General features: G+C 42.9%; 1 protein-coding gene and 1 pseudogene across 2 annotated transcripts; both read right to left on the bottom strand.

The window, feature by feature from the left end:
* Positions 1-2,687: 2,687 nt before the first annotated feature.
* Positions 2,688-6,032, bottom strand: LOC124006145 (ribosomal RNA-processing protein 8-like). Of its 2 annotated transcripts, none has more exons than XM_046315953.1 (8): positions 5,856-6,032; positions 5,498-5,617; positions 5,045-5,336; positions 4,053-4,971; positions 3,761-3,890; positions 3,538-3,644; positions 3,317-3,413; positions 2,688-3,211 (listed from the first exon to the last, which is right to left on the bottom strand). In XM_046315953.1, the coding sequence occupies exons 2-8, from the start codon at positions 5,597-5,599 to the stop codon at positions 3,095-3,097; spliced, it is 1,764 nt and encodes a 587-aa protein (XP_046171909.1). In that variant the 5' UTR covers positions 5,600-5,617; positions 5,856-6,032; the 3' UTR covers positions 2,688-3,094. The 2 variants fall into 2 exon arrangements, with proteins under 2 accessions (XP_046171909.1, XP_046171910.1); XM_046315954.1 differs by having other exon boundaries at positions 5,498-5,611.
* A 1,687-nt stretch (positions 6,033-7,719) lies between these two features.
* LOC124004921 lies at positions 7,720-10,806 on the bottom strand (annotated as a pseudogene).
* Positions 10,807-11,428: the final 622 nt, after the last annotated feature.

Here is an 11,428-nt window from a genome sequence, read left to right as displayed (position 1 = left end):
ACAATTGCTGGAAAAATGACTTGTGTCATGCACAAAGTAGAAGTCCTAACCGACTTGCCAAAACTATAGTTTGTTAATAAGGTATTTGTGGAGTGGTTGAAAAACTAGATTTAATGACTCCAACCTAAGTGTATGTAAACTTCTGACTTCAACTCTAGATACATGATTTTTTGTTTTGTTTATTAGTGTATTATTATGTATGTCATGCTTTGGTGTTTTCAATAATCGTAATATGTTGTAAAGAAATGTATTGCAAAACTGCTAGAAATGATGTTGAAAGTAGCAACTGTTTGTTTTACTGTTTTGGATTTCTGGTCCCCACAAGTATTAAACTTTGAAAGGTTGTTCATTTTGGTTATCTAATGTAGTAAAATCCAAAGCATTATCATTAAAGTTACTGTAAATGTGTAACTTGTTAAAACTGCCTTGTTTGACAGGTTTAAGACTAAATTAATTGACACGCGCACACTCTTGTAGAACTAACTTTGTGGGGGCAACACAATTCAGTCCCATTCAAAATCCTATTTTCCCTAACCTTAACCCCAAAACCTAAACCTAGCTCCTAAACCCTAAAACCCCTAGAAATAGCATTTGACCTTGTGGGGACTAACAAAATGTCCCCAGTTGGTCAAATGTATGTTTGTTTAATATTGTTGTGGGGATTTCTGGTCCCCTCAAGTATAGTTAAACATGTCCAGACTCACTCACTCACTCACTCACTCACTCACTCACTCACTCACTCACTCACTCACTCACTCACAAGTTCTTTGCACTAACCCTGAGGGTGTCTGGGTAATAAGACACTCCTAATAGAGCTCACGTCATCACTTGCAGAAGAGCAGTAATATTTATTCTCACCTGAGAGAATAAAGTAAATCAGGTTGGATCGGGATTTGCATAATTTCAATACAGACTGCAGCTTGCTGTGATGAGTTTAATCCAAATGTGTGATGTGGCAAGTTTCTTCATACCAATCATAGTAAGAAATTAGTGTCTTGTTTACCAATGCTGGGGCAGTCAATTATATGTTATACTACTCTGGTTGTGAATAATGCATTTTAGTCCATGTTAAATTATGTAAATTAAAGTTAAAAATGTATTTCACTCCCAATTACTTATTTAGCATCTCCTAGCGCCCCCTTATGGAACATAAGAGATCCCACAACATGGACCATAAAAATTGACGTAACGTCCCATGTAACTACGGGAACGAGACCTACTAATATTTTGTCGTAGACCAAGTTTGAAAAGTTAGGTAGCTAAGTTAGATATTTAATAAAGCTTTTCCCATCTCTGCAGACTTATCAGGCCTGCTGCAAAGTCTGGAGCAACAAGTTCAGGCTTTGGCCAACACCAACAACCCCTTGGTGTTAGTTTTTAGTGCTGGTTTGGCAGGAGAGCTGGGTTCACAGCCAAACCTTGAACACCCTGCTTTAAGACTCCAAGTAGCTCTTTGGCAGGGTCAGGAGCACCAACGAGCTGATCCACCCAAGCCCGGGACAGACTACTAGCCCTGAAGGACAGCTTGGGACGCAAGGATGACATCAGGGTTGTGAGTGTAGGAGCTCCATCCCTGGGACCCCTATGCTACTTCCTCCAGGCAGAGTGGGACGGACTGGTTGATGTGGTTTCCTACCTGCGCTCTGAGCTCAACCAGCCCATGCGAAACAGCAAGCGGCAGGATAGCCTAGTGGTTAGAGCATTGGACTAGTGACCGGAAGGTTGCAAGTTCAAAGCCTGAGCTGACAAGGTACAATTCTGTCGTTCTGCCCCTGAACAGGCAGTTAACTCACTGTTCCTAGGCCGTCATTGAAAATAAGAATTTGTTCTTAACTGACATGCCTAGTTAAATAAAGATTTAAAAAAATATTTTTAAAAGCCCGCAGTCTCCTCTCTCCTGACCGTCTCAAGCCTGTTCCGCCTAGAGAGCAGAGGTGTTTTTTTCTATGTGATGAGGCCACCAGTGGTCTAACCAACGCCTACTGCCTTCTCCAAGGCCAGGGCCTTTCTGTGTGTTAATCAGGGAGGCTGCCCATGTCAGCAGAGGGACATCAGCAACATCTCTAAACTGCCTCCCAAAGCTACCAGTACCACTTGTTCTTATTAGACCTACTAAAAATCACATTCCATTTATGAATTGCTGTTTCGCTGTGTCTCACTAGGTGCTGAAACATCCCCAGCCTCTTTTCCCCTGAACGGTGTGTTCCAGAACTGAGAGGGGCACTGTGGGATACACAGCTAGGAGCCCTGCAGGACACACTCTCTCCAGCCCTGCCTGCTCCCCCTCCTCAGGGTCAGAGCACGGGTGAGAAACACAGACACTGTCCGAGCCCCAGACAGCCCCCCTCTGCCCTCTCTATCTGGATAGAGAGCATGGGTATAGTAGATACTGGGAACTGGCTGAGAATAACATTATCACCCGTGGTCCTCTAGTGGCCAATCTAGATCCTGTGCCATGTACACGGATACGAGTGAGGCCTGCGAATACACTTTGAAACTAGACTGCATGTACACTGAGACGAGTGAGGCTTGCGAGTACCCTTTGAAACTAGACTGCAGAATGCAATGCTGCGATTATGTTGAAGCACTTATAGACAGAAGTTTTTACAACAGACTTTAAACTATACATCTTATAAGAATGTTTCTTCTTGCTTTATAAATCTTAAATTGTGCATGGTAAGACTTAATGCAATACAATTCTTTTTTGATTTAATAAAAATATACCAATGTTGTGTAAACAACTTTTGAACATGTTTTCTCTTTGAAACAACATTTGAAAGCCCACAAACGGTTGACAATATCAACAATCCTTGATACATTGTTTAGGGGTCAAAAACACCAGCTCATCTATGAAAGTCATTTTTCATATTTACAGTTACATCCAGTAGAAGATACGTTTTCTGTTACTGCCCTTCCTGCTTGACTTCTCTCCTGGGGGTGTATCCCAAATGGCACTCTATTCCCTATAGAGTGCACTACCTTTGATCAGAGCCCCATGGGCCCTGTTCAAAAGTAGTGCAGTATAAAGGGAATAGAGTGCCATTTGGAACATATGTTTGGAACTGTTTCTCCCATGTTCTCATCACTGTTGCCCTCATCGTTTCTTGTACAAACAAGGCCTCAGCTCCAGTCCTGCTGCCTTCTTTACCCTCTCTGGAGCTTCTGCAATCTTTTCAAACTCAAAGGAGTAAAAGTGGCTATTCTCTGTGTCCTAAGGAGGGAGCAAAATTAATAGGGTAGGGTATTGTAAAAATGCATTTCTTAAAGCTAAAGACAAAAACATGGCCATCCCAGTTTACTATGATTACTGCCTTACCTTTGTGACCAACTTGAATCCCAGGCTGGACAAAGCACCCATGAAGTTCCTCACATTCTCAAATCTACTTGCCACCTCTGCAATTTTCAGGATACCCCTGCAAAAAATGACAAATTGTTTAATAATAAATGATGACATAAATATGGAAAATAAATGGGAACACCTTCTACTCCAGCATATTGACATACTGTAGCTTTGTTTTTCTGCACAACATATCTTACCCCATCACCAGCACACGGTTAGCCTCAACTAGAAAATCCACAAGGTTAGTCCCCATAAGAGAGAGACAGAATACAGCTATGTCCACAGTACCATCCTTGAGCGGTACCTGCAGACAGGTGGGACAACAATAGAAATCATACATCATTATTACATGAAAAACAGACTGCATAGTAAACAGGCATGGATGAAACAGATTCGGGATCAATGTAAAGTTGGACTCACATTGGCCATGTCGCAGACAGTTACACGGTCACAGATAGGTGCCAAGTCAAAACTGTGCACTTTGTTCTTCAAGCTAAGAGCAATTTTGCAGTCACCACAGCCAAAATCTGCCACTACCAGAGAGGCAGGCCTGAAATCAACACAAATGGTTTTACAAAGAAAGCCACATGCTATTTCAATGTGGATTCCCCACCCCAGAACCAAGACAATAAAAATACAAAAACTATGCAAACAGACTTATTGCAAACAATGCAAGTATGTTAGGGTCAGATAGAAGCATAACACAACTCACGTGCGGCGTATGTAGGAGATGATGGCGTCGACAGGATTAGCTGGCCAGCGCTGGACCTGTGCCGTAAAGCCCCCGTGGTAGATGCTAAAAGCCTGGGGGTCTTGTCTGAACATGCGTTTTGCCTCCCCACTAGACGTGGTGTACAGAACCTCGTTAATATAGCGGAACCGCGCTGACTCCAAACGCTGCTCCATGCGGGACCTCAGAGCAGTCGAGCGGTCTGCAGAAGCCTCTTTCACCTCCTCTGTGGTGCGTGTCTCCTCCTCCTGCTCAGCAGGTTTCTCTTTCTTTTCCGGGCTCTGGCCATGGAGCATTCTCCTGAGCTTTTCTCTCCGCCAGTCTTGCCCTTTGCCCCCGTCCTGTTTCCTCCTCTTACTGCCGGGTGGCTCCGCGTGCTGCTCCTCCCTAACCAGCTCCCGAGGTTTCTCCTCTTCTGTCATTAACTCTTTACCGAGTGGAACTGCTTTTTCATGAATGCTCCCCTTTGTCTTTTTCTCTGACAAGTTCTTATTGTTTTGAACTGTTTCTGTGTCTGGAGTGGAAACAGTCTCATTGAAAGTCGTCTCTTTTCCCCCTGAGACCTTTTTCCTTTTCTGTGTTTTACGCTCACCCTCTTTCTGCTGTTTTTCCCCCTTTGTGTGGCGGTGTGTCTGGACGACCACGGTTTCCCTGTTCACACCAGAAACTGTTTTTGGTCCATCTTCTGTATCCTTTTGCACAGTGGTCTCTGCTTGTGTGTTTTTTGGGGGGGTGGTATTCTCTCCATTTTTGATTTTGTATTTGTTTTTACATTTCTTCTTGTTCTTCGTCTTGTTTTTCCATTGCTTTCTGTTTAATCTCTCAATCTCAGCATCTGTTGCTGATTTTCCTTGTTTACTACCACCCATAATGGACTCTCTATTCTTGACCTTTTTGAACCCTAGGAAATAAAGAAAACCTCAAACCTCTTCAACTTAAGACAATCCATTGACAGTTGTGCTTGTGAAACTCACCTGCTTTTATTGGTTTCTTTGCTTTTATTGGCTTCTTAGCTACAGGCACTGCAGTCTCCTCGGCACACAAATCTCCACTGTCCTTATCGGTCTCTTCTCCTGAAACAGCTACTTTCTTGCATCCTCTTTTGCTTCTTTTCTTCTTCCTCTTGGTGTGTGGTGTCAGTATGGCCTCTGTTTCGCTGTCACTGCCTGCTTCCCAAGGGGCACCATTGCTCTTGCTCCAGTTTGGTACGGACCCCAGTGTTTGGAGGGTCCGTAACAAACTCTTCTTCTTCCCAACAAATTTTGTCTGTCCGGGAATGGAGAATGAAGGTGTCAAATTAAATACCATGGGAAAACCAAAATTCAACCCTCTATTTGAATATGTGGTCACTGGCAACGTGAGTTGTGCCTGGCTTGCTAGCTACATAGGTACATTTAATTATAAAGAAAATTGAGATGGCTGCTCACCGTGATATTGGTGCTGTCAGACAGTTTGAAACTGCTGATGACCGTCTTGGTCAGAGCTTTGGCTTCTGGGTCATCGTTCCACTCATCCTCCTCAGCGAACATGCTTGACCCGCGCTGTAACTAACCGTAATGCATTACGTGAACAGGTAAAAAAGAACGCACGTGTATTAGAATAAATGGTCGCTAGATTAGTGTGATGATTTTCGGTACTGGCAGTAGATTCCAGAAAATATTAAATCAACGCTAACCTGCTTCTAGATTGAACAAGCTAGCGTTATATCAGACATTGTATTTAGCAGCCATACGTCAAAACTGCTAGCAACATTCATTCCAATACAACGACGACAACTTCACTCACCTGTCAGATGACTTATCAACACGATATGTTAACGGACTTAATTGAATCGATGAAATGTGAAGAATTACAAGTTTATCTGTGGATATTGCCAATTTCTGTTAAGCCACGTTTGGTTCGCACATTGACGGACCAAAACAAGCGCACGTGAATGACGCAATTTTCTCCGCAAAGGATGATGGTACATGAGTCTTATTTGGTTTGTATGACTACCAATGGAGGACACACAAATACGTTTAAAAAAATCACGGAGCACTGGCAGTTACGAAATTAACCTTTATTTTATAAAAGGCAGCGATGTACAAAATAAAGTGCCTGTGATTGTTCTCCTGTTTTCTAATGTGCTGATGTGCTGTGCATATTGACAAAATGTATGTAATTCTGTAACTGTCCCAGAACCAGAAGAGAATGGAGGACCTCCACTGGCAAAATGTACTCTCATGACAAAAACGTTGATTGGTATGAAACTAAAAAAGAAATATACCACTAAAAGATAACATAGCATAAAACATCTTCAGTACTAGACATTTGATGTGACTAGGATTCATTATCTCCACCTAGTCCATTATTAATGTATATTTAAATATATTTAGCAGACACTTTTATCCAAAGTGACTTACAGTCATACATACATACATTTTCCACATGGGTGGTCCCAGGAAGTGAACCCATTACCCTAGCATTACAAGCACCATGCTTTACAAACTGAGCTACAAAGGACAATGTTTGACCTTCAACTCTCAGACTCCTGTGTTGTAAAACATTGTTTTGAACATCGCCTGTGCAGTTTATTATGACGGTCAGACTTTTAACCCCTGAGTGGAGATTCTTCTGTCCTGGTCAGTCCAATAACGGAGCCCTTCTTCCCCTGAGGAGAAGTGTGCTTTGTAATTTAAGTGTGCTTTGCACTACAGTAACTTATCTTGTCCAATCGAATGCTCAATTACGTTTTCCATTTCAAAAACCTTTGCCCACCCCCCCCCCCCCCCATTAGATGTTTTTACGAGACCTGTACTGTATATAATAAAGGAGCAGCTACAGAAACAAATGTTATACAATTCATTCTATACCAGTAAATTCATGCTCAAACTGAAATTGTCCACCCACACAGACAGCGCCTCTTCAACATCAGGAGGCTGAAGAAATTCGGCTTGTCACCAAAAGCACTCCCAAACTTTTACAGATACACAATCGAGAGCATCCTGTCGGGCTGGCTGTATCACCGCCTGGTACGGCAACTGCTCCGCCCACAACCGTAAGGCTCTCCAGAGGGTAGTGAGGTCTGCACAACGCATCACCGGGGGCAAACTACCTGCCCTCCAGGACACCTACACCACCCGATGTCACAGGAAGGCCATAAAGATCATCAAGGACAACAACCACCCGAGCCACTGCCTGTTCACTCCGCTATCATCCAGAAGGCGAGGTCAGTACAGGTGCATCACAGCAGGGACCGAGAGACTGAAAAACAGCTTCTATCTCAAGGCCATCAGACTGTTAAACAGCCACCACTAACATTGAGTGGCTGCTGCCAACATACTGACTCAACTCCAGCCACTTTAATAAATGGAAAAATGGATGTACAAAATGTATCACTAGCCACTTTAAACAATGCCACTTAATATAATGTTTAGATATCCTACATTACTCATCTCATATGTATATACTGTACCCTATACCATCTACTGCATCTTGCCATCTTTATGTAATACATGTATCACTAGCCACTTTATACAATGCCACTTAATATAATGTTTACATACCCTACATTACTCATCTCATATGTATATACTGTACTCTATACCACCTACTGCATCTTGCCTATGCCGTTCTGAACTAGAAGCACAAGCATTTCTCTACACTCACATAAACATCTGCTAACCATGTGTGTGACAAATTAAATTTGATTTGATTAGATTTGGATTTGATCACCAGAGCCCATCATAATAATAATAATAATAATAACAAAAACACCTAATAATAAAAACACCTGTTTGCCTTTTAGCTGCTTCCTTGGTCTCCCACTTGGCCACCTCCTCTCTGGCCACGCTGCTCAGCTCATACACATCCACCTCATGGAGCACAGGAATCATGGAAGATCACCAGTCCAGCTGGTCCTCCTGGTCCTCCAAAGAGCTACGGGGGAGGGGGAGTCAGGTTACCGTGCAGGAGAGATGGGGATTGATGTGTAATATGAATTCTGGGGATTTAATGGATTGTTCTGAAGTGATCAGAATATAGTCCTGGAAGTCTTTACCGTTGATGATGGATGAATGTGAACCATGGATCCGTGCCCATACATTGTCCAAAACACCTTTCCAACTGACCTGAGAGAAAACCACAACATTTCAGTTATCTTTCTTGACTTTTTAACATTGCTGGGATAAAAGCCGGACCTTCTTGCCATGTGTATCTTTGAGCGCCCCTGGTTCAGTAACCAGTGCATAGGCATCTCCTGAACAGCTCACTCTCACAACAGCTCACAACGGACATACCCTGGTTATAAATCTGTACATACATGCTCAGAGCTTCACATCATAGTTTTAGCTACACAAAAACTAATAAGATAAGTAAATAAACAAACAACAAACTGACCTGTTGTATTCGTAGGAGGAACTCTCTGAGCTGGGTCTCCTCGCTGAAGGCTGACTTTAGCGCCCTCCGGTGTATATAGTTGTCTTTACATCACGCTGACGGGGCATCACAACAAGTAGGCAGCAAAACAAGCTCACGTTAGATGGAGAGTCATGAATATGAATGCAGTGAATTTAATGTAGCTTATTAAATACATCAAGAGGAGTTATGTTTGTATACCTGGCCTTCTCAAACACACTGAGCCACATGGTGAAGTCCTTACAGCTGCCCGTCTGCACTCCCAACTGCCTGTGCTTCTGATCTGCCTCCTTCTGCTTCTCTGGATGGCCTGCAGAGAGAGAGAAATGCCAAACATTTAGATTAGAACTATGACTTGGGATTATGTCTGACTGAAATCCAATGGAATACATCGGTAAAGGCCATGATGTATACATGTGTATTTCTGACATAACCACATCTTCATTGGCTAAACCGAGGCCTCATGCCGTTATTGTCCACCTGGTCTGATGAAAATGTTCTCCACAGACAGCATGGTGGCTTCAGGCAGCAGGAGGTTCCTCAAAGCCTAGGGAGACAGCCTGGAGCAGGGCCCAGGTCAGCCCTGGGGGCAGGGGGAATTATACCATCAGCTCACCCAGCTGGGTCACTTTACCTCTCCTACAGACACCACACAGGGGAGGGGGATATTGATAAGAGCTAACAAGAGCTATTAAAAAGATTGAGTCGTGATAGTCATGAAGAACTGCATGTAGTAGGTTCCCTCTGTTCTTGATGGTGAAAACAGCAGAGTTGTATCCCTATGTGGTTGTAGATGTATCTGGTGGAGATTTGTATAAGCAATGACAGATGTACCCGAATATACAGTGTCTATATCTCTCACCTGTCGATGGCGTCACATTGGTAAAGCAATTTCAATGCTTCTAGGATGAACCTCTCCTCTGGATGGTCCAGGTAAGGGAACCTTAAGAGGGACAGACCAAGCAACCATGGCCTCAAATGACTTGTTGGATTGTATTGTATTATCACAGTCTTGAAAAACGGACACTGGTTTCTCTGAGCACTTGAGGAAGTGGAGTTGTACCTACCTGATGACATCATGAACTTCTAGGCACTTTAGTGTGAGGATAACAGCGGTGAGACTGGTCCTCTGGATCTCTGGAACGGTGTACTCTTGCATGCACCTATCCCAGGACTTCTGACTATAGTAAGTCCCGGCGGAGGTTCTCCCTGCTCGGCCTGCTCTCTGCAGGTCCTCGCTCCTACAACATCACAGTTCTGTTCATTAGGCACAAAATGAAAGGAAGCAGACAAACAGGGACTTCCGGGACTTACTTTGAAATCAGAACCACTTCGAGGATGTCCATAACCCCTGAGTTATGGTTGAGTTGCTTCACTAACTCACGGTCAACAATATACCTGCAGTGAGCAAATTACAGTCATGAAATTTGAGGCCTTGCATTTTGTGATGGATAAAAACAGCTCTATGCAGTCATGTCATGACTTTATTCTTTTGATTTAGCAAGCAAATGACATGCTAAACTGTGTGTAAAAGGAAACTCCATCTGTTTTTCTATATGTGCATGTCACAGTGAGGGGTACTCAGACAGTGCCGGAAATCTTACCAGTGAGCATAGATCTGTACAGGGGCAGGATCAGCAGCCCTTCCACTTTACGGTCCTGCAAATCGTAACGGTAGTCTATGAATTAAGCCTTCGCATACAACATGTCACAGGCCTTCTCAATATCAGACAGCCCTGTTATAAACAGTTGTATCGAAGAAAAAAAAGAACCTGTAATCATTACATTAATATTCTGGAGATTATCATTAGGTTTACCTGTTAGAAACACAAGGATATCTCCAGCCATCTCACTTGTGTGCACATCCAATTCCACCTTGATAACCGGTCACAGACAAGAGGTTTGTTCATACTTAAAGTTCCCCCCATATTTTTTCCCCATACATACACTAGAGACAATATACCATACCAATCAAAAGTTTGGACACACCTACTCATTCAAGAGGTTTTCTTTATTTTTGAAACTATTTTCTACATTGTAGAATAATACTGAAGATATCAAAACTATATATGGAATCATGTAGTAATCAAAAAAGTGTTAAACAAATCTAAATATAATTCATATGATATTCATCAAAGTAGCAACTCTTTGCCTTGATGACAGCTTTGTACACTCTTGACATTCTCTCAACCAGCTTCACCTGGAATGCTTTTCCAACAGTCTTGAAGGAGTTCCCGCATTTGCTGAGCACTTTTTTTGTCACGACGTCCGCCGAAGTTGGTCCCTCTCCTTGTTCGGGCGGAATTCGATGGTCGGTCGAAGTCGCAGACCTTCTAGCCATCGTTGATCCTCTTTTAATTTTCCTTTGGTTTTGTCTTGTCTTGTATCACACCTGGTTCCAATCCTATTCATTACATGTTGTTTATTTAACCCTCTGTTTCCCCTCATTGTCCTTGTCGGTGATTGTTTGTTTGTTAGCTTTGTGCAAGATATGTTCTGGTTTTGTACCCACTTTTATTATTTTGTATATTTTGTTTTTTGAGTTTTTGAGTACTTATTAAACTGTTACGTTTTATGCCAAGTTCGATCTCCTTCGCCTGACTTCCCTGCCACCAGCATATGCCCTTACATGTTGGCTACTTTTCCTTCACTCTGCGGTCCAACTCATCCCAAACCATCTCAATTGAGTTGAGGTCGGGTGATTGTGGAGGCCAGGTCATCTGATGCAGCACTCCATCACTCTCCTTCTTGGCCAAATAGCCCTTACACAGCCTGGAGGTGTGTTGGGTCATTGTCCTGTTGAAAAACAAATTATAGTCCCACTAAGCGCAAAACAGATGGGATGGCGTATCGCTGCAGAATTCTGTGGTAACCATGCTGGTTAAGTGTGCCTGGAATTCTAAATCAATCATAGTGTCACCAGCAAAGTACCTCCACTCCATCACACCTCCTCCTCCATGCTT

This window comes from Oncorhynchus gorbuscha, linkage group LG19 (genome assembly GCF_021184085.1).
Source record: "Oncorhynchus gorbuscha isolate QuinsamMale2020 ecotype Even-year linkage group LG19, OgorEven_v1.0, whole genome shotgun sequence".
Taxonomy (NCBI): domain Eukaryota; kingdom Metazoa; phylum Chordata; class Actinopteri; order Salmoniformes; family Salmonidae; genus Oncorhynchus; species Oncorhynchus gorbuscha.
The sequence above is the reverse complement of the archived record's forward strand: the minus strand, read 5'-3'. Positions and strand labels throughout refer to the sequence as shown.

What these genes read in the sequence shown, in the direction of transcription:
- LOC124006145 (XM_046315953.1), bottom strand. Translation starts at nt 5,599, where the DNA reads ATGTTCGCTGAGGAGGATGAGTGGAACGATGACCCAGAAGCCAAAGCT. An exon ending in ATCTCCTACATACGCCGCAC is followed by an intron (nt 3,891 to 4,052) that starts GTGAGTTGTGTT and finishes TGTTGATTTCAG; the next exon opens with GCCTGCCTCTCTGGTAGTGG. An exon ending in GATTCAAGTTGGTCACAAAG is followed by an intron (nt 3,212 to 3,316) that starts GTAAGGCAGTAA and finishes CTCCCTCCTTAG; the next exon opens with GACACAGAGAATAGCCACTT.